This window comes from Eschrichtius robustus, chromosome X (assembly GCF_028021215.1).
Source record: "Eschrichtius robustus isolate mEscRob2 chromosome X, mEscRob2.pri, whole genome shotgun sequence".
Classification (NCBI taxonomy): domain Eukaryota; kingdom Metazoa; phylum Chordata; class Mammalia; order Artiodactyla; family Eschrichtiidae; genus Eschrichtius; species Eschrichtius robustus.
In genome coordinates, this window is record NC_090845.1 from 72,885,011 (window position 1) to 72,909,568 (window position 24,558).

A 24,558-nucleotide genomic window follows, 5' to 3' on the forward strand; every position below is an offset into this window, starting at 1 on the left:
GCAATGGAAACAAAAGCAAAAATAAGCAAATGGGACCTAATTAAAATTAAAAGCTTTTTCACAGCAAAGGAAACCATCAATGAAATGAACAAACCTACTGAATGGGAGAAAATATTTGCAAATGATATGACCAATAAGGAATTAATATCCAAAATATATCAATAGCTCATATATCTCATCATCAGAAAAACAAACAACCCAATTAAAAAGTGGGCAGAACACCTGAATAGACATTTTTCCAAAGAAGATATACAGATAGCCAACTGGCACATGAAAAGATGCTCAACATCACTAATCATCAGAGTATCAATACCCCATATCAAAACAACGATGACGTATCACCTCACACCTGTCAGAATGGCTATCATCAAAAAGTCTACAAATAACAAATAACAAATGTTGGAGAAGATGTAGAGAAAAGGGAACTCTCATAGACTGTCAGAAGGAATGTAAGTTGGTGCAGCCACTGTGGAAAACAGTATGGAGGTTCATCAAAAAAATAAAAATATAACTATCATACGATCCAGCGATTCCACTCCTGGGATATATCTGAAGAAAATGAAAATATTACCACAAAAAATATATGCACCCCAATGTTCACAGCAGCATTTTTTACAATAGCCAAGATAAGGAAGCAACCTAAGTTTCTATCAACAGGTGAATGGATAAAAAAGATGTGGTGTACACACACACACACACACACAGAAGAATATTACTCAGCCATAAAAAAGAATGAAATATTGCCATTTTCAACAACATGGATGGACATAGAGAATATTATGCTTAGTGAAAATCAAAGACAAATATTGTATGATATCACTTCTATATGGAATCTAAAAAATAAAACAAACTAGTGAATATAACAAAAAAGAAACAGACTCATAGATATAGAGAACAAACTAGTGGTTACCAATGGGGAGAGGGAGGGGGAAGGGGCAAGATAGGGGTAGGGGATTAAGAGGTACAAACTACTATGTATAAAATAAATAAGCTACAAGGATATATAGTACAACACAAGGATTATAGCCAATATTTTATAGTAAATATAAATGTGATATAACCTTAAAATTGTGAATCACTATATTGTACACCTGAAACTTATATAATACTGTAAGTCAACTATATAGCAATTAAAAAAAAAGAAACCTCAGAACTGTCTGACTCCAAATTCATGTTCTTTCCATTGTACCTATTGCTTCTCACTGGTATTCCTCTCCTGCCAAACATAAGAAAAAATAACTCAAATAGACTAATATACCATATGGTCCTCTTCAACAGAATGAGGAAGTAAGATTAATATGCTCATTATGAACATGTAAGAGGAGCCCTTCCAAACACAAAAATGTTTTGAAGAAATTATCACAGTAGTTTATAGCCTAAGATCCCTGGAGGTATACCCTAGTACAGAAATACTACTAGACAAGTAATCAGAAGACACTGTCTTGTTACCTTAGACAAGTTAACCAACAAATACAGGAAATACAACTAAAAGCTAGATATTAATTCTTATTTCAGATAAACACATTTTACATAGTTGAATGTATTAAATCATTCCATATTCATTTCCTGTTTGAAGTATTTATCTCCTGTTATATTACTGTCTGAAATGAAATCTTAGTTCTCTAATTCCATAATTTTCTTAAAAAAAGATTACATACCATAGTGCAATTTGACAATAAATGGATGATTTACTTCCACCAGTATATCCCTCTCCATCTTTGTCCGAACTCTGTCTCGAACTAAAAATTACAGAAGGGTAGAATATATTGCTCTCGTATATAATTTCAGTAGGGATCCCATCAGTAATTCACCAAACAAAAATATGGAAATATAAAACGTAACTTTATAAGTGCCCAAATTTGCAGTCTATATTCCTAGACAGTAATTACCATATTCTCAGAAAGCTAACAAATTCAGTTTAGATCTAGAGATGGGTTAAAGAGACACAAAGTTATTTGGTGAATAAGCATTTATTATATATTAGTCTCCAATTGTTCAAATGAGTTTATTGATTAAAACTGAGCACAGTGTTATTGTTATCACAGCCTGGAAGACAGTGTATATAAGTGTATGCAGGTGGCTGTGCTCTCTCAATATGCAATACCAACACAGATAGACAGAAAAAAATAAGAATCTTGAAATAAAAGAATATAGTTTAATAAAATAAGTTCACTTTAAATAAAACATGTCACTTTTTATCCCATTAAATTTTTACCAGGGTACACTCTCACTAAATTAGGGTATGTGCCAATATCAAACCTAGAAATATCACTTACCACTAGAAATCTGTAACAATTACTAATGTTAAAAGGAAACTAAATCTACTCATCTTATATAAGCAGTACACAGCATATTTCTTAAAAAACGCTTTACCAAATCTATTTTAATAAGCTTTCTAATTTTCTACCTTTTAAAGAAGCTTTTTTTAACACCTTCATTGCATAGAGCTGTCCAGCATCAGGACCAGTCTTCTTTCTAACAAGAAAAACCTAATAGGAGAATTAAAATTAAAACAGTGAAATTCACATACCAAGCCATTGCTGCTAAACATATACATTAGCACATACATATGGCCTTGCATTTTCTCTAATTTTATAGATATACCTTTCCCTATAAATTATACTTGGTTAATATTTTCTCATTTTCATTCACTTAGTGAATCACACTCCCATACATCCTACTGTGGAAAAGAAAATTTTAAAGAACATTTGAGAAGTTTCTGATGTAAGAGATAAATAATATAACGAAAGACAATTTGAGCTAAGGGAGCTCCTTATAAGACCCAAGCTCCTTTTTGTTACCTTAATAAGGAGCAAACAAATGTGATGACCATTAATTTGATACCTTCATTTCTACTTCCCTATTGGTCCATTTTAGAAGTTACCAGGTATTTTATTTTCTAATAAGAAATCAGAGGCAATTCTTATCTGTCTGCCAAGAAAAAGAATAAAGATGGCAAATATTTCAATAAAGAAATGGAAGTTAAATTATTTAAAGCTACCAAGTAAGCTTAAGTAATAATATCTCATATTTTCAAACCAGGATTATGACTCATTAAAAGCTAAGTTTTAAAAAGCCTCAGTTATGAAGATAAATATGAGTATATTACAGTTTTATGAGTTATTTATTAGTAAAGGGTTGTTTCAATTTGTTTAATTATTTAGTAAAACGTGTTCACTGCCTTACCTGCCATCCTCAACTCTAACAAGTTCTATTCAAGTGTTGCTTAACTTTAAAATGTGGTCAAGTAACTAACTTGTTCACACAAAACTGCAGATGGGAGAGCTTTTAATTAATTTTTTGTCTTGCCTCTTTCCTAAGGTAGAGCTTAAAACCCTTTAATCCAAATATTTTATGTGATAATTATGTATCAGCCAACTGGGAAGGTGAGGGGGTGGAATCCTTACTTCATTTAACCTCTGCTTCTCCTATTCTTTATATCAGACCTAAACTCAAGGACCATTTCAGGTTTACAGTTTTCATACTCATCTAGTGTAGTGCTTCTCACACTTTCTGTGTAGACCAACCAGTCTTTTTTTCCCCCTTTTCTCCAAGTCCATTGCAGACCATACTTCTATAAAATATAATCAAAATGAATTATTTAGAAAATTGAAATTTAAATGTCATAAAATACAATCCCTTTTTATACTAATAGATTCTACACATAAAATTACTTTGTCAAATTTCTGTAAAAGTTGCTAAATGCTTACTCTCAGTTTTTGAACATGTCTTACAGTAAGCCAGTAACAGTTCATACCACACTTGGAGTAGACTAATCAAGAGAATTCACATATTAACAGATGGCTGGGTTTTGCAACATAAAACTATCTTTGGAGAAAAGAAAATTTCAGGGCTTGAACCAAATTGTAAATTTTGCATATCACCATAAACATTTCTGTACTGAAAGAACAAAACTACTACCCTATGTTACTTTCTTGTCTAATATCTACTCCGAACTCCAACAAGATCTCCCCAAACAATGTAGAACCCCAAGGAAGTGTGCATTGCCATGGAAGATTTCAGTAGCTTCATTCCATGGAGTTATTTTTAGTGCATTTAAACTTGGAGAGGATAGTCCTAAAAATCCATGGTTTTTCACTGATGAAAATAGTAAGCAATGGAACAGAATGTCAAATTTAACACACCTATAGCCTACCCTCGGTCTCCTTTATAAAGAAGATTCACTAGAAAATAAAATTAGTATTTTATAAATGAACAGTTTTAAATCAGGCTTTTTAATCACAGAAGAATATATTCAATCTGGGTTAGAGAGAATACACACACAAACTAGATTACCATGGGGTTCTAAATGTCATATAAAACTTATTGAGTAAGCTAAAGAAGCTATGACCCCAGATGCACATTTTCTTATCTGTGTTTTTCAAGTTTTCTGCTGTTGGCAAACAAGTGGACTTGTATGTATTTGTATAGCTGATTTCAGTCTATATCAGTTTTTTAAACAGCAGACTAAATTAATTGCCATAACACACGCACACACACACACACACACACACACACACACACACACACAAAAGCTTCAAAGCTAAGCAAATGTCATTAACCCTAAGCACCAGACTTAAAGTTTTCATTCAATTTTACTGACATGGGCAAATAAAGGTAGATAAACAGTTTCCTCTTTCCTAATCAATAGCATGTGACCAAGATGTTGACAACAAAGAAGTCATTTCATGAGTGTTGACTACACCACAAGTAGGAGAACTATCTTTCTCAGTCTCTTCCAAGAAAGCAATTCTCAATATTTTTGGTCTCAAGAATTCTTTTACTGTGCTGTACAGTAGAAACTAACATAACATTGTAAAGCAGCTATACTCCAATAAATATTAAAAAAATAAAATAAAAACCTTAAAGATGATAAACATAATAAAAAAAAAATTCTTTTACAATCCTAAAAATTACTGATGACTCCAAAGTACTTTTGTTTTTGTGGGTTATATCTATTGATATTTACTATATTAGAAATTAAAACAGAAAAAATTAACTATGTATTGATTCATTAAAAATAATAAATACCTGTTATATGTGAATATAAATATTTTTATAAAGATAACTATATTTTTTCCAAAACAAAAAAATCAATGAGAAGATTGACACTGATCTACATTTTTGCAAGTCTCTAATATCTGGCTTAACAGAAGACAGTTGGATTCTCATATCTGCTTCTACATTCAATCTGTTGCAATTAAGTTGTTTTGCTTAAATTATAAGAAGAAAATCAGGCCTCATGCAGATATGTATTTGGAAAAGGGAGTACTATTTTAATAGCCTTTCCATATTATTGTGGTTATTCTTCTTTGATACGACACAAGAATTTGACAAGTGGCAGTTTCTTAAAGATTAGTTGCAATGAAAAATCTGAAACCAAATCAATTAACTGTCCATATTCTTTTACATAATAATCCATGGTCTACCTGACACTTTGAATGGATTTTGTACTGATGTCTGATTTGATAACATCATGTGTTGGTCAACTCAAAAACATTGGTTCACTGAGTTATGCAGCTCTTCCAAATGTTGACAGTAGCAATCTCATCAGGAAAGTCTTTTGAGTATTGAGAAGAGTTGAGCCCACAGTGGCAAATAAAAATTTTCCAAAATTCTAATTTTTTGCTTCAAAGCTCAAATTTTATCATTAACAAAAATATTATCAGTTGTTTTCCATGAAATAACAGGTTCGCTCCATTCATTTTTGAGAAAACATCTACCAAATACCCAAGTTTAAGTAACCATAGTTTGTCGATCATTCTTTCAAGTAAAAATGCTTTTCCATGAAAAAAGTGTCTAATTTAGCTCACAACTCAAAAAATTGCAAAAGTGCTCTGTCTTGAGACAATCATACTCTTTTGGTATGCAGCTAAAGTACTTTGTGTACTTCTCAATTTCATTCCACAATATTAAAAAGATGTGTACTCAAGGGCTGATACTTGATAAATTTAATCACTGTTAAAACCTCATCGAGGACATTCTTAAGTAAAACACATTTTTTTTTAACTGTAAGTGGGTGACAGTGAAGAATATGATTACTGATGTAGTTTAAAATCACTTCCTTGACTGTGCCAAAGTGCCAAAAGTTTTACAAATAATATCTTAGTATTATAAAACAGTCTTGACCTTGAGAACCCCCTGAAAGTGTCCTGTGGATATCCAGGGGTAGTAAGACCCACTTTGAGAACCACTGTTCTAGAACACAGCCTTTAGTGGAGTTGAAATGAATGGAATACAGAGGGTAAAAAGAGGCAATTAAAGAAGAAAGAAAAAGTCTAGGCTTTAAAAAAGACACACAAAGCAGCCACTTTCCCCCTATCTCTTAAAACACTCACTAGTATCTCAATATGGCATCTAATAGAAGCCATCATTCACAGTCTAGAGATGTAACTGTTTATTTGTTCATTACCTGATTTGTTCTTTTCAGGTCTAATGAGTGAACTTTCCTAGCATAAGAAAACATCATCTCACTCTGCTCTCTTCCCATGATCAACTACAGAAGAAGCTGCATGACTTCAAACTACTGTTTCTAAAAACATCTCTCTCCTGATCAGAGAGGTTTCTTTTCAGTCACCCTAATCCAATTCTCAGAAATTGTTCAGAAGAGAAATGAATGAGTGAATTACTCCAATATACTTTTCTCTCTGTCATATGGACTTTTATATTTTCCGTTAAGAAGTGTTTGCTGAAGTGAACTGCAGAACTGCACAGCTTTAACACTGATTGAAGAGAAAGGACCATTTGCAAGAAATTTTAAGTTGTAAACATATATTTTTAAAACTATCTCTTGATAGCTAATCAATTACTAAGGAGGGCAAGGGTTTGATATTTTCAAAAATCCATTTTTAAGTCCTATATTTAAAGGCTTTACTATCACAAAAGCAAAAAAAATATGAAGCATGAATGTTAAAATGTATGTATGCTTTGTGTAATTATGATTTGACATGTGAAATATATGAAAGGCTAGTCTGACAATGTCAAACATGTTTTCAAGTGTTTTATTTTATTGTGTTTTAAAATAAGTAATGTAAGTTGTTTGGTATACTTCATTTCAATTCACACATTACTTGATGTGCTTAGTACAGAATTTTATATGCATCTTTTATGATAATGCATGCTTCCTTAAAGTACAATTTTACAACTGATTTTCGTAGGATTTTTTCCCGATTAAATAGACTATATAGACGTTCAATGTCACAAAGCATTATATAGGTTAAAATTCCATTTATTGCATTTTAACAATGGGTCTTTCACAGAAAAACTTATAAATAAGACTGCAGCCCAAAGTTTCTTGGAATTGCTCCTACACTTATCTGATTCACAGCCTTGGCCAAATTCCTGAATAGGTTCAGCATATAACAAGTCCCACCCACACAATGCCTACGCAAATGACGTAATACTGACAAGCAAGTATGTTCACATCCTAGGAAGAAAAAAATAAGCCACCTCCTTAATATTTCTTTGGTTGATGAACTGCACAAGGATCACTATTCTGTATTTTAGTATTAGGAATTTTTAAAAGGCTTCTATGATATCCTTGTTAAACCAAAGTTCCTGTACAAAGCTGAGTGTTCCCTGAATTTTTTAAGGACTGCATTGACATCTTGTCAGCGTGTTGCTATAATTAATGTGAAGATGTTACTGAAGACATTTTATTATGTTATACTGTATTTTCTTCATGAAGCCCCATAAGAAAAATTTCTCTGGTCTGTTTGATCTGTTTCTTAAAGATACTGTCAATAATCATACAATTAAATGTTTCAGCCTCTTTATAATGGCTGCCAAAATATTTGTCTTCACTTTTGCCCCATTTCTAGGCCCTTATACCATGCATCTGTGAACAACAGAGTTTATTCCTGGCTTCATCTCATCTTTCCTGCTCTAATTTTTCTGCTTCCATCATCTTCCCCACTTATTTTAAATTTTATTTTATTTAGTATTCATCTATGAAAGCCTTAAATCCTTTCTGGAACAAAGCTGGATATAAATAAATACACATATGAATAAATTTATATATATCAAATGACACAACAAATACTTTTAATGTCTTGAAATGATTGCCTGGTGATATTTTATTTAAGTCGCTATGTAAGCATTTATATATTGGGGATGTAAAAGAACTTCATCTCTGTTCTAAAATTAACATCATAAAATATAATGTAAAATATTTTTTTAAAATACTGTACTTTTAGTAACTTTAAAAAATAAAGGTGTTCGAAATGCACATGCCTACTCTACAGGTCAGTTCTATAAATACACCCCCCACACATACAATCTATTGAAAGCTCCTTCTAGTTTTACTCTCCCTAGCACAACTATTCAAATTCTATCTCCTTGTCATCATATACCTCCTGTACCAATTCACCGCCAAACCATAATCCACCTTAGTTTGTACTTTTTGTGTCCTGAAAATGTTTCTCTATATTTTACATGTTGTATTCTATACCACACAGGTATCAGATTACTTTAAGACAATTATGCCTACTTTATATTAACCAATGCTGTTTTTTAAAGTGTTATACACAAACCAGGCGTTCAATAAATGTCTTTCTTTTAAAATGTTTCAGAGCATAATAAATAAGCAATGCTCAACTTCCTTACTTTCCCCTTTGAAACTAAATCTCAGCCACCCTGAAATTAGTAGTTTCTCATTAACTTCCTCCCCTTAAATTGCTGTTGTTGCTGTTCCCTAAAGGCTGTTACTTAATATGTGTATGCAATACTTTTCATGTCTTAGATGTTAGGTATACAAAAGTCAGGAATCAGACCTACATACTTCTTTTCCAAGAATCATATACCATTAAGCACTTAATAACCAATTTTAATAATGAGTATCAGAGTTTATCTTCCTCAATTTTGTTTTTTCCCTTGAAATTTAAGCCCTTTGAAGGCAGGAGTTTCACATATCCATATATCACCCAGTACTTACCATAGCTGTATTTTACACACATACTTGCTTTAAAAGATGACAGATTAATTCATGCATTTAATACATGAATTGATACATACATTCTGACTTCTGTGATAGAGCTAAGGAATACAGATGAAATCACCAAGAAAGAAAGCTAAGGTCATGCCAGCATGTGAACAGAGAAACAAGATCTCTTTTACAAAATTCAAACTTTCTTGATTTAGGCAGCTAATAAATAGCATGCTATACTTTGTCCTAGAGATATCAGTGATCCCAGGGGATTAGAAAACCTTTATTATTACAGAGAAGTATAAAGAAATTGAACTAAAAATACAACAGAAATAAAAAGGAGTAAAATTAGAGCTGCCTTTGTGTATATCCTTTGACAATTTGGAAACAGCACATTTATCAGATTTCTACCTATGTGTACACTTTTTTGCTAAATGTTTAGAAGAAAAACAAATGGGGAAAAAGGCATTCATTACCTTTCCAAAGGATCCCTGACCAAGAACTTTGAGCAACTCAAATTGTGCAGGATCTGCTTTCTCATATCCTTCCTTAACGTGATGAGTAATAGGGATTTCTTTAACAACTCCTTCATCCTGAAAAAAGAAATCCAAGCAATACTCAAATATACTTACAACATCTTATGATTAGCTCCATTTAGAACCAGAAATCACAACAGAAATAATTTAATACCTAACTCCTTCAATCTAGCACAGAGTTTTATGGGCTACTAGCATCCCCATTTCCTGGGTTTTCTAACACATAGAGATAGACCATCACCACCACCACCCCTATTATATAATTTCATGTAAACAGAAGCATGTAAAATCTATGCTTCAGCTTCTGTTCCAACTAGGTAGAGACAGAAGAAAAACATCAACAACTAAAAGAGTCTTAAGACCCTCAGTGGAGTATGGCTTATGAGGTAGATGCAGAAAAAGTCAAGAGATAGATAAAACCTTGTAAATTGTGGGACATGACAAAAAATGTGAACCTCAAGAGTTCTTTTAAATAGTATTTCACTATACCATTTTAAGTAGTCAGTAATATATGAATATTTAAATGTCCAGCTAGCCATATCAATGAAAAAGAAACTAGCACAGAAAAACAAAATCTGCAAAGCCCAAACATATGTTTCCAAGCCATGAGCCTACTTTTATTGAAACTTTATATATAAATGATATGCCAGATTTCCTACCACCTGGGTCAGGCAGAAGGAAGTCACTTGGAAGTGTTTCTGCTCCTTCATACAGGACTCTATATCAAGACTACACTCAGGTGAACTGTAACTCTAGTCCCTAGCACAGTAGCTAGGATGAAAAAAAAACCCTCAAATATATTATATATCACAAAATAACAAAAGCTGGGATATATTATCCAACCTTCTGACTGTATAGGGGAGAAAACTGAGACCCACAGAGTTTAAGTTCACGTGACTAGTTAATCGTGATGTCTAGAAATCTTGGTAGCTTTCCATTATATCATATCAATTCTGGTCTGGATGGCAAGAATGTTCCCAATCCATTCACCCTTTAATTAACTGATTAATCAATGGTGACTGTGGTCAAACTGGGCAAGAGCATGGTCCCAAGTAAGCTGGCTTCATGGCAGCTAAAATAACTGTCATGTTACATAAGTAGTCAGACATTTACTCTCAAAGAAGGGTATCCAGCAGAGGAGTTTTAGCTTTAGGTATTAAGAACCACTAATCAGTCAGAAATGAAGTATCTGTTCTGAAAATATGTCCATGGATGTTTCTTATACATCAAAATAGTATTTCACTGGACTCTTTTAAGTAGCTATGAGAGTGAGTTTCCCCTTTTCAAGGGGTCTTTTTTGTAAAAAGTCAAGGACCTTTATTAATGCAAATACGTATGTTCTGTAGCTGACATTTTGGAATTATATTAAAGTATGGCATATCTTTATGCACTTTTGCAATACATGTACACCAAAAGCAACATCAAATTGTATACTCATTAATATTATGTTAACTGATTTTATACCACATATTATGAACGTAGTAATAGTCTTCAAAGAATGGAATATAACAAAAACATACTTACTGGAAGTTTTCTCCAGTGTATAGAACACTGACGGAAGAGTCACAGCCTAAGTTTTCCTCTTAGTTCTCCCATGCATAAGCTAAGCAGCCTTGGCCAAATCACAAACCACTCTACTTCAGTGTTCTCACATGACAAACAGATTATGTTAGACTGCTCTTTAAAGTCCCCTTCAAGTCTGTGATATTATATTGAACACAATATAATATTTTTATGTTTAAGAAGGCACTTCAGTTTCTGCCACATTTAAGATCATCATTATAAACATGGGTCATGACATCAGTTTTTTAAAAATGTTCAGAGCTAGGAAACAACTGTACTCTATCCTACTTAGTTTCACCAAACCTAAGCAAGTCTTCAAATGGAAATGTCTGCCCAATGCCTCTTCTAATTAAAATCCACATATGCCCATCCTTTAAAAATGCAATATCTCTTTCGATTTTCAGCAGCATTACACTATAAAATTTCAAACATAAAAATGCTATTAGACAAGAAAAGACAACTTTTCCCAGCAGACAGCCAGCAAAGAATATTGTTACACTGTGTCCTAACAAATTATTACCTTGTCTTTCTCTCCCACTAGACAGGTAAGCAACCTGTATCCAGGTAATATCACATTCATGTCTGCATTCATAATGCTTAGCACAATATTTGTTTGACCTTATGGGAGCAGACAGCCCAAAAAATCCAACCAATTTCATAAAAAGGGAATGAAGAGAAACATTTTTTAAAAGAAAGATTTATAAAAGGAAAATTAATCAATAAGAAACTTCAAAATTATTTTTAAGTACCTTTTTAAAAAACAGAAAAATATGTATGAAGAATTTATTTTTTAAACATATAAAGGTAATAGGGAAACAGGAGATTCATTCTGAATAATGGAATTATGTCAATTTTGAATAGAACTGACTTTGTGATGACAATATATCTAAATTTAATAATATAAGCATTTTTCCTTAGATATGAGGAATATAAATAAACATTTTTCCAGATAATTCATGATTTGGCCACGCCACATGGCATGCGGGATCTTAGTTGCCCAACCAGGGATCGAACCCCTACTCCCTGCAGTGGAAGCACAGACTCCTAACCACTGGACCACCAGGGAATTCCTCATGATCAGTATTTTTATTACACTGTGTTGTACTCAACACAAATGAAGGGTATAATGACCCCAGAATCTGCACTTTTAAAAAAATGCTGATATTAACTTACTGATTGGTCATCTGCCTGTTATAGATATATGTTCCTAGACAAACAACTATATGTATATTACTAAATTATAGATAGTTTGCCTTTAAGTAGACAGTAGTTTACAATGTTCTAGTTTCCAAAAAATCACTTATAAAATATTTATTCAATATGCATGTTTGGTTCCCACCCTCAGAGATTATGGTTCATTAGAACTAGGGTGGGGCGGGGGGAAGGAGTCAAGATGGCAGAATAGGAGGAGACAGAATTCATCTCTCCTGACAAGTACATCAAGAATACATCCACAAATAGAACAATTCTCATAAAGCACTGGATGAACATTAGTGGAAGACTTCAGACACCTAAAAGGACAAGAAAAATCCCCTCGCAATGGGGTATGATGAAAGAAAGAAAAAAAGAAAAGAGGACTCATAAAAGGGACCAGTGACCCTGGCAGGAAGGTGAAGTTCTTGTTGTTGTTTTTATTATTTTTTTTTAATTTTTAAAATATATTTTTTCTATTTTTACTTTGATTTTTTGTTGTTTTGTGTTTTTTTCTTGTATTTGGTCCTTTTTTCCTTTTTTTGATCGTTTTTATGTGTTTGTTTTATGTTTCTTTGCTTTTTTTGTTGTTTGCTTTCCATTCTTGTTCTGTTTTTCATTTTTTGTTTTTCTTAGTTTAGTCTTTATTGACTGCTTTCATTTTTGAGTTCTTTTGTTTGTTCTCTTGTTTTTTTGTTTTCTTGGGGATTTTTGTGTGTTTCTTTGTTTCTGTTTGTTTGGTTTTGTTTTTATCATTTGTCTTGGGTTTGGTTTGTATGTTTGTTTTCTTTCTTTTCCTGTTTTGTTGTTGTTGTTGCAGTTTGTTGGGTTTTGTTTCTGCTATTTGCATTGGGTTTTGTCTGTCTGTTGGTTTTCTTTTCCCTTTTTTCTTTTTTCTCTGGCCACACTGCACTGCTTGCGGCCTCTTCATTCCCTGGCCAAGGGTCAGGGCTGGGCCTCCTGGGTGGGAGTGCTGAGTCCAGGATGCTAGATCACCAGAGGATTCCCAGGCCCAGGGAATATTAATAGGTGTGTGCTCTCCTGGAGGTATCCATCTCAACACCAAGCCCTGGCTCCGGCCAACTGCCTGCAGGCTTCACTGCTTGACACCTCACGCCAAACAACCAGCAACACAGGAACACAGCCAAACCCATCAGCAGACAGGCTCCTAAAGTCGTTCTAAGCTCACAGACACCCCAAAACACACTAACTGACGGGGCCCTGCCTATCAGAGGGAAAAGACTCAGCTACACCCACCAAAGCGCAGGCACCAGTCCCTCCCACCAGGAAGCCTACACAAGCCCCTGCACAACCTCACCCACCAGGGGGCAGATAACAGAAGCAAAAGGAACTACAACCCTGGAGCCTGTGGAAAGCAGACCATGAACACAGTAAGTTAGACAAAAAGACAGAGAAATATGTTGCAGACAAAGAAGTAAGGTAAAATCCCACAAGACCAAATAATGAAGAGGAAATAGGCAATCTACTTGACAAAGAATTCAGAGTAATGATAGTAAAGATGATCCAAGATCGTGAAAATAAAACGGAGGTATGGATCGAGAAGATACAAGAAATGTTTAACAAGGACCTAGAGGAGTAAGAACAAACAATCAGTGATCAACACAATAAATGAAATGAAAAATACACTAGAAGGAATAAACAGCAGAATAACTAAGGCAGAAGAACAGATAAGTGCTCTGGAAGACAGAATGGTGGAAATAACTGCCATGGAGCAGAATAAAGAAAAAAGAAAGAAAAAAAATGAGGAACGTCTCAGAGACAACACTGAACGCACCAACATCTGAATTATAGGGGTCCCAGAAGAAGAAGAGAAAGAGAAAGGGTCTGAGAAAATATTTGAAGAGATTATGGTCAAAAACTTCCCTGAAATGGGAAAGGAAATAGTCACCCAGACCCAGGAAGCACAGAGATTCCCATACAGGATAAAACCAAGGAAAAACATGCCGAGACACATATTAATCAAACTAACAAAATTAAATATATTACAAAGAAAATATATTAAAAGCAGCAAGGGAAAAGCAACAAATAACATACATGGGAATCCCCATAAGGATATCAGATGATTTTTCAGCAAAAACTATGCAGGCCAGAAATGAGTGGCAGGATATATTTAACGTGATAAAAGGGAAAAACCTATAACCGAGATTACTCTACCAGGAAGGATCTCATTCACATTCGATGGAGAAATCAAAAGCTTTACAGAGAAGCACAAGCTAGGAGAATTCAACACAACCAATCCAGCTTTACAACAAATGCTAAAGGAACTTCTCTAGGCGGGAAGTACAAGAGAAGAAAACAACCTACAAAAACAAACCTAAAGCAATTGAGAAAATGATAATAGGAACATACATATCGATAATTACCTTAAATGTAAATGGATTAAATGCTCCAACCAAAGACACAGACTGGCCGAATGGATACAAAAACAAGACCTGTATATATGCTGTCTACAAGAGACCCACCTCAGACCTAGGGACACATAAAGACTGAAAGTGACGGGATGGAAAAAGATATGCCATGCAAATGGAAATCAAAAGAAAGCTGGAGTAGCAATTCTCTTATCAGACAAAATAGACTTTAAAATAAAGACTATTACAAGAGACAAGGAAGGACACTACATAATGACCAAGGGATCCATCCAAGAAGAAGATATAACAATTGTAAATATTTATGCACCCAACATAGGAGCACCTCAATACATAAGGCAAATGCTACCAGCCATAAGAGGGGAAATCGACAGTAACACAATCATAGTAGGGGACTTTAACACCCCACTTTCACCAATGGACAGATCATCCAAAGTGAAAATAACTAAGGAAACACAAGCTTTAAATGATACATTAAACAAGATGGACTTAATTGATATTTATAGGACATTCCATCCAAAAAAAACAGAATACACTTTCTTCTCAAGTGCTCATGGAACATTCTCCAGGACAGATCACATCTTGGGTCAACAACCAAGCCTCAGTAAATTTCAGAAAACTGATATCATATCAAGCATCTTTTCCAACCACAACGGTATGAGATTAGAAATCAATTACAAGAATAAAACTGTAAAAAACAAAAGCACATGCAGGTTAAATACGTTACTAAACAAACAAGAGATCACTGAAGAAATCAAAGAGGACATCAAAAAATACCAAGAAACAAATGATAAGGAAAACACAACAACCAAAACCCTATGGGATGCAGCAAAAGCAGTTCTAACAGGGAAGTTTATAGCATACAATCCTACCTCAAGAAACAAGAAAAATGTGAAATAAACAACCTAACTTTACACCTAAAACAACTACAGAAAGAAGAACAAACAACACCCAAAGCTAGTAGAAGGAAAGAAATCATAAAAATCAGAGCAAAAATAAATGAAATAGAAATGAAGAAAACAATAGCAAAGATCAATAAAACTAAAAGTTGGTTCTTTGAGAACATAAACAAAATTAATAAGCCTTTAGCCAACTCATTAAGAAAAAAAGGGAGAGAACTCACATCAATAAAATTAGAAATGAAAAAGGAGAAGTTATACTTGACACTGGAGAAATACAAAGGATCATAAGAGACTAGTACAAGCGAGTATATGCCAATAAAATGGACAACCTGGAAGAAATGGACAAATTCTTAGAAAGGTATAACCTTCCAAGACTGAACCAGGAAGAAAGAGAAAATATGAACAGACCAATCACAAGTAATGAAATTGAAACTGTGATTAAAAATCTTCCAACAAACAAAAATCCAGGACCAGATGGCTTCACAGGCAAATTCTATCAAACATTTAGAGAAGAGCTAACACCTATCTTTCTCAAACTCTTCCAAAAAATTGCAGAGGGAGGAACACTCCCAAGCTCATTCTACGAGGCCACAATCACCCTGATACCGAAACCAGAAAAAGATATCACAAAAAAAGAAAATTACAGGCCAGTATCACTGATGAACATATATGAAAAAATCCTCAATAAAATACTAGCAAACCAAATCCAACAACACATTAAAAGGATCATACACCATGATCAAGTGGGATTTATCCCAGGGATGCAAGGATTCTTCAACATATGCAAATTAATCAATGTGATACACCATATTAACAAATTGAAGAATAAAAACTATATGACCATCTCAATAGATGCAGAAAAAGCTTTTGACAGAATTCAATACCCACTTATGATAAAAACTCTAAAGAAAGTGGTCATAGAGGGAACCTACCTCAACATAATAAAAGCCATATATGACAAACCCACAGCAAAAATCATTCTCAATGGTGAAAATCTGAAAGCATTTCCTCTAATATCAGGAACAAGACGAGGATGTCCAATCTCGCCACTATTACTCAACATAGCTTTGGAAGTCCTAGCCACGGCTATCAGAGAAGAAAAATAAATAAAAGGAATCCAAATTGGAAAAGAAGAAGTAAAACTGTCACTGTTTACAGATGACATGATACTATACATAGAAAATCCTTAAGATGCCACCAGAAACCTACTAGAGCTAATCAATGAATTTAGTAAAGTTGCAGGATACAATATTAATACACACGTATCTCCTGCATTCCTATACACTAAGAACAAAAGATCAGAAAGAGAAATTAAGGAAACAATCCCATTTACCACTGCAACAAAAAGAATAAAATACCTAGGAATAAACCTACCTAAGGAAGCAAAAGACCTGTAAGCACAAAACTGTAAGATACTGATGAAAGAAATCAAAGATGACACAAACAGATGGAGAGATATACCATGTTCTTGGTTGGAAGAGTCAATATTGTGAAAATGACTACACTACCCAAAGAAATCTACAGATTCAATGCAATCCCTATCAAATTACCAATGGCATTTTTCACAGAATTAGAACAAAAACTTTACAATTTGTATGGAAACACAAAAGATCCCGAATAGCCAAAGCAATCTTGAGAAAGGAAAACTGAGCTGGAAGCATCAGGCTCCCTGACTTCAGGCTATACTATAAAGCTACAGTAATCAAGGCAGTATGGTACTGGCACAAAAAGAGAAATATAGATCAATGGAAAAGGACAGAAAGCCCAGATATAAACCCACGCACCTACAGTAACCTAATCTATGACAAAGGGTGCAAGAATATACAATGGAGAAAAGACAGCCTCTTTAATAAGTGGTACTGGGAAAACTGGACAGCTACATGTAAAAGAATGAAATTAGAATACCCCCTAACAACAAACACAAAAATAAAATCAAAATGGATTAAAGACCTAAATGTAAGGCCAGACACTATCAAACTCTTAGAGGAAACATAGCAGAACACTCTTTGACATAAATCGCAGGAAGATCTTTTTTTAACCCACCTTCTAGAGTAATGAGAATAAAAACAAAAATAAACAAATGGGACATAAATAAACTTAAAAGCTTTTGCACAGTAAAGGAAACCATAAACAAGATGAAAAGATAACCCTCAGAATGGGGGAAAATATTTACCAATGAAGCAACTGACAAGGATTAATCTCCAAAATATACAAACAGCTCATGCAACTCAATATCAAAAAAAAACAATCCAATCAAAAAATGGGCGGAAGACCTAAATAGACATTTCTCCAAAGAAGACATACAGATGGCCAAAAAACACATGAAAAGACACTCAACATCACTAATTATTAGAGAAATGCATATCAAATCTATAATGAGGTATCACCTCACACTGGTCAGAATGGCCATCATCAAAAAATCTACAAACAATAAATGCTGTAGAGCGTATGGAGAAAAGGGAACCCTCTTGCACTGCTGGTGGGAATGTAAATTGATACAGCCACCATGGAGAACAGTATGGAGGTTCCTTAAAAAACTAAAAATAAAAAAATAAAAATAAAAAAAAAACAAAAAAAACCTAAAAATAGAACTACCATATGACCCAGCGATCCCACTACTGGGTATATACCCAGAGAAAACCATAATTCAAAAAGATACATGCACCCCAATTGTTCACTGCAGCACTATTTACAATAGCCAGGACATGGAAGTAGCCTATATGTCTATCAACAGAGGAATGGGTAAATAAGACATGGTACATGTATACAATAGAATATTACTCAGCCATAAAAAGGACCGAAATTGGGTCATTTGTAGAGACGTGGATGGACCTAGAGACTGTCATACAGAGTGAAGTAAGTCAGAAAGAGAAAAACAAATATCGTATATTAACACGTATATGTGGAATCTAGAAAAATGGTATAGATGATCTTACTTGCAAAGCAGAAATAGAGACACAGACTTAGAGAAAAGTATGCATACCAAGGCGGAAAGGGTGGGGGTGGGATGAACTGGGAGATTGGGATTGACATATATACACTGCTATGTATAAAATAGATAACTAATGAGAACCTACTGTATACCACAGGGAACTCTACTTGGTGCTCTGTGGTGACCTAAATGGGAAGGAAATCCAAAAAAGAGGAGATATATTATGTATACGTATGGCTGATTCACTTTGCTGTACAGCAGCAACTGACACAGCAGCGTAAAGAAGCTATACTCCAAAAAAAAACCAAAAAAAAGGAACTAGGATGGGGCTCAGGCATATGTATTTTTAAAAATGTCCCCAGATGATTATAATAAATGGTCAGAATTAGGGAACACTATTTAGGTGCTTCTAAGATATATAGTTAGATTGATAGATGTGCACACAAATATATACACACATATACACACACACACACAAATGGCTACTTATTACAGAAGTGCTGTTGTATTTGTATGCCACTAGCTCTTTTGTAGTGCCAAATTATCTGGTACCCTCCTGTTCCATCACTTCCAATATTGGTCTTTCTTATTTCATCTGCTCCCTGCCCCATTCTTGTCTATGGCCTAAAATTTCTCAGCTTTCCCGAGGTTATATTTATTGATGCTTACTATTAAAATATTCTTTTTTTTTCTCATCTGCAATCCTCCTTCCTTCCTCCACCTTGCTTTCTTCTGGTTCTGCACCATTCTGAAAGCTTAAGAGTGGCAGCAGTCTAGCTCAAAATAAGGTAGTAATGTACTTATCAGTGATCCATTTGTTTTTCCTCAGAGTGAATCATCTTCCAAAAAAATCTTCCTATCCTGGTATAATAAAGTTGTGATATATCACCTTCTCTTCTCATAATACACTCTTTTCTCTATATTCACTCACTCAAAAAATCAACAGCATTCATGAAGCACATGCTATGTATTAGGCACTATACTACACACTGGGGATACAGAGATAAAATGTGGACTTGAGGAGAGCAAATGTTGTCAGAAATATCATGTCCCTTAATAAAACAAAAAGGTATACAATACGTTATGGGATGAAACATGTCCCCTCAAATGCATATGCTGAAGTCCTAACCCATAGTACCTCAGAATGTGACTGTATTTGGAGATAGGGCCTTTAAAGAGGTAATTAAGGTAAAATTAGGTCAATAGGGTGGGCCCTCATCCAATATGACTGGTGTTCTTATAAGAAGAGATTAGGCACAGACACACACAGAGGAGAAAGCATGTGAAGGCATAGGGAGAAGACAACCATCTACAAGCAAAGCAGAGAAGCCTCAGAAGAAACAAACCCTGACAACACCTTGATCTCGAACTTTTAGCCTCTAGAATTGTGAGAAAACAAATTTGTTATTTAAGTCACCTAGTATGTGGTACTTAGTTATGACAGCCCTAGAAAACTTATACTCAGTATACCTAATCATAGTTATCTGTGTAAAAAAAGTTGGTACTATAAAATTAAGATTTAATGACTTTGAAATAGGGACTACTATTCTTTCCAACATCATGACAAATTTGAGGCAAGGATTATTATGAGTTAGATGGGTTTTTTTGAACTTCATAGTAATTGTTGATAAACAGAAAAACTATGAAGGCTTAACCACAACCAAAATAATGTGCTCTGACCTCTAAAATCTGCGATCATCTTTTTTATTCAGGGAGCCAACAATGCTATAACACTGGAGAAACATACTGTGATGACAATCTATTCGGAAGCCATACTATATAACTCTATTACAACAGTTTCATAGGACTGTGGAACTCAGCATAGATACCCACAGAAAACACAACAAAACAAAAGAAGAGGGATTTTTAAAGCCTAAATTTTTGGTTTTTATGTAATAATGCAACATCCACCTACCTGTTCAAACATATGCTTTATTTGTGGGTAGATAGGCCAGTTTCATCACTCTGAAATTCCAAGAAGCATTTAAACTACAGATTTGTTAGAAGATACATGCAGAGTTCTGGAAAAGCATCTTGACATACCATTTTCATGCAGTGAATAATCCAGGGTCATTGAAAACCAAGCCAAGTGTCAGCATACTTTGAAAGAAGGCTAACAGTAATAATAATTTACATGTCAAAACGCCACTAGAGTGAACTAAACACATCAAATGATGTACACACTGGAACGTAATTGCAGGATACTTAGGTTTGCAAAATTGTATCAATTTGTAGTGATGTCTGAAAAACAAAAAAGGGTGACAAACTAGTTCCCACTGAGGTTGGTTTATTCTATTCAATACTTACTAGAGTCAGCTCTTTAGTTCCTTCATATATAAAATGGGAATAAAACCTACAGAATCCATTTCAGATCTCGGTTATAAGAGTCAACTGAGAATTCTGAAAACCACAAAACATCTATAAAAATTAAAGCTATTAAACTTATTTGTACTATTAACCTTTGCATCCCTTGTGGTGCAGCATACAACTCCACCTTATAGTGGCTCTCCACCAACATTTAATTGAACAATAATTGTTTTGCGAATCTGTAGTAGAAGGGTTCCAATTATTATTATTTTTTAAGAATCAATTATTTATTTATTTATTTATTTATTTTTGGTTGCATTGGGTCTTCATTGTGGCACGCGGGCTTTCTCTAGTTCTGGTGAGCAGGGGCAACTCTTTGTTGCGGTGCACAGGCTTCTCATTGTGGTGGCTTCTCTTGTTGAGGAGCATGGGCTCTAGGTGCGTGGGCTTCAGTAGTTGTGGCACACGGGCTGAGTAGTTGTGGCTCACAGGCTCGAGAGCGCAGACTCAATAGTTGTGGCACACGGGCTTAGATGCTCCGTGGCATGTGGGATCTTCCCAGACCAGGGATCGAACCCGTGTCCCCTGCATTGGCAGGCATATTCTTAACCACTGTGCCACCAGGGAAGTACCCCAATTATTTTCTAAACAGGGTGAGTGAATAAAAAGCAGAAGCAAGCATCAACTTTGAAAGGGAAGAAAAATACTGAAGCAGAGAAAGCCTAAATGTCCATCAAAATGGAAAGACAAATAGAGGAAGGAAAAACACACCATATAGGAAGCAGACCCTCCAACTTAAAATACTCCCAACTTATGGCTACACAAAAGTTTAAGTAAAACACCCTTGTGAGACAGTATTTTTTAAAAGATTCTTATGAGAGATACACGTCAAGAATGGTTTCTAAAATTCGAAACTCATGGCTTAAAAATGTCAGGAAATCAGTTTTATTTTTTGAATACATATTTTCAGTTAAAAGTAACATGTACATTTCTGGGTAATAAAAACATAAATCAATTTAGAGACTAAAAATATTGCTGACCTTGTGCTAATAAAATCTACAAAATCTTCTTTTAAAATTCCTAAAACACTGGTAGCATTAAAAATATGTATTTTATTTCAGGGAATAATAACCATTCCATACAAACTTTAAAAGTAAATATAGGGGAGACCTTCAAGATGGCGGAGGAGTAAAACGTGGAGATCACCTTCCTCCCCACAAATACATCAGAAATACATCTACATGTGGAACAACTCCTACAGAATACGTACTGAATGCTGGCAGAAGACCTCAGACTTCCCAAAAGGCAAGAAACTCCCCACATACCTGGGAAGGGCAAAAGAAAAAAGAAAAAACAGAAACAAAAGAATAGGGATAGGACCTGCACCTCTGGGAGGGAGCTGTGAAGGAGGAAACGTTTCCACACAATAGGAAGCCCCTTCACTGGCAGAGACAGGGGGTGACGGGGGCGGGGGGAAGCTTCAGAGCCATGGTGGAGAGCGCAGCAACAGGGGTGCAGAGGGCAAAGCGGAGAGATTCCTGCACAGAGGATCAGTGCCGACCAGCACTCACCAGCCTGAGAGGCTTGTCTGCTCACCTGCCAGGACGGGTGGGGGCTGGGAGCTGAGGCTCCAGCTTCCGAGGTCAGATCCCAGGGAGACAACTGTGGTTGGCTGCATGAACACAGCCTGAAGGGGCTAGTGTGCCACAGCTGGCCAGGAGGGAGACCAGGAAAAAGTCTGTAACTGCCTAAGAGGCAAGAGACCATTGTTTCGGGGTGCGCGAGAAGAGGGGATTCAGAGTACCGCCTAAACGATCTCCAGAGATGGGCGTGAGCCGCGGCTATCAGCGCAGACACCAGAGACAGGCATGAGACCCTAAGGCTGCTGCTGCAGCCACCAAGAAGCCTGTGTGCGAGCACAGGTCACTATCCACACCTCACCTCCCAGGAGCATGTGCAGCCCATCACTGCCAGGATCCAGTGATCCAGGGACAACTTCCCCGGGAGAACACACGGCGCACCTCAGGCTGTTGCAACGTTACTCCAGCCTCTGCCACCACAGGCTCACCCCGCATTCCGCACCACTCCCTCCCCCCGACCTGTGTGAGCCAGAGCCCCTAATCAGCTGGTACTTTAACCCCGTCCTGTCTGAGAGAAGAACAGACGCCCTCAGGGGACCTACACACAGAGGCAGGGCGAAATCCAAAGCTGAACCCCAGGAGCTGTGTGAACAAAGAAGAGAAAGGGAAATTTATCCCAGCAGCCTCACAAGCAGCAGATTAAATCTCCACAATCAACTTGATGTACCCTGCATCTCTGGGATACCTGAATAGACAACGAATCATCCTAAAATTGAGGCAGTGGACTTCGGGAGCAACTGTAGACTTGGGGTTTGCTTTCTGCATCTAATTTGTTTCTGATTATATGTTTATCTTAGTTTAGTATTTAGAGCTTATTATCAATGGTAGATTTGGTTATTGATTTGGTTGCTCTCTTCCTTTTTAAAATTTTTTATATATAGATAAATATATTTTTTTTTCCTTTTTCCCTTTTTGTGATGGTGTATGTGTATGCTTCTTTGTGTGATTTTCTCTGTATACCTTTGCTTTAACCATTTGACCAAGGGTTCTGTCTGTCCATTTTTTTTATTACGTTTTAATTTTTTTTTTAATTTTAATAACTTTTTAAAATTTTTATTTTAATAACTTTATTTTATTGTATTGTATTGTATATTTTTCTTTCTTTCTTTCTTTTTTTCTCCATTTTCTTCTGAGCCGTGTGGCTGACAGGGTCTTCGTTCTCCAGCCGGGTGTCAGGCCTGTGAGTCTGAGGTGGAGAGCCCAGTGCAGAACATTAGACCACCAGAAACCTCCCAGGTCTATGTAATATCAAATGGCAAAAGCTCTCCCAGAGATCACCATCTCAACGCTAAGACCCAGTTCTACTCAACGACCAGCAAGCTACAGTGCCGGACACCCTATGCCAAACAACTAGCAAAACAGGAACAAAACCCCACCCATTAGGAGAGAGGCTGCCTAAGATCATAAAATGGTTACAGACACCCCCAAAAAAAACCACCGCACGTGGTCCTGCCCACCAGAAAGACAAGATCCAGCCTCATGCAGCAGAACACAGGAACCAGTCCCCTCCACCAGGAAGCCTACACAACCCACTGAACCAACCTTAGCCACTAGGAGCAGACACCAAAAACAAAGGGAACTATGAACCTGCAGCCTGCAAAAAGGAGACCCCAAACACAGTAAGGTAAGCAAAATGAGAAGACAGAGAAATACACAGCAGATGAAGGAGCAAGGTAAAAAACCCACCAGACCAAACAAATGAAGAGGAAATAGACAGTCTACTTGAAAAAGAAATGAGAGTAATGATAGTAAAGATGATCCAAAATCTTAGAAACAGAATGGAGAAGCTACAAGAAACGTTTAAAAAGGACCTAGAAGAACTAAAGAGCAAACAAACAATGATGAGCAACACAATAAATGAAATTTAAAATTCTCTAGAAGAAATCGATAGCAGAGTAACTGAGGCAGAAGAACGGATAAGTGACCTGGAAGATAAAACAGTGGAAATAACTACTGCAGAGCAGAAAAAGGAAAAAAAGAATAAAAATAATTGAGGACAGTCTCAGAGACCTCTGGGACAACATTAAACACACCAACATTCAAATTATAGGGGTCCCACAAGAAGAAGAGAAAAAGAAAGGGACTGAGAAAATATTTGAAGAGATTATAGTTGAAAACTTCCCTAATATGTGAAAGGAAATAGTCAGTCAAGTCCAGGAAGTGCAGAGAGTCCCATA

General features: G+C 35.5%; 1 protein-coding gene across 4 annotated transcripts in view; it reads right to left on the reverse strand.

Annotated features, from left to right (window-relative positions):
* RPS6KA6 (ribosomal protein S6 kinase A6) overlaps positions 1 to 24,558 on the reverse strand; it is a 197,192-nt gene that overhangs the window by 76,729 nt on the left and 95,905 nt on the right. For all 4 annotated transcript variants that reach the window (XM_068532501.1, XM_068532500.1, XM_068532499.1 and 1 more), the window contains 3 exons: positions 9,400 to 9,516; positions 2,408 to 2,489; positions 1,659 to 1,739 (listed from right to left, as the gene is read on the reverse strand). In XM_068532501.1, coding sequence (XP_068388602.1) covers positions 1,659 to 1,739; positions 2,408 to 2,489; positions 9,400 to 9,516 — 280 coding nt within the window. The remainder of the gene's footprint in view (positions 1 to 1,658; positions 1,740 to 2,407; positions 2,490 to 9,399; positions 9,517 to 24,558) is intronic.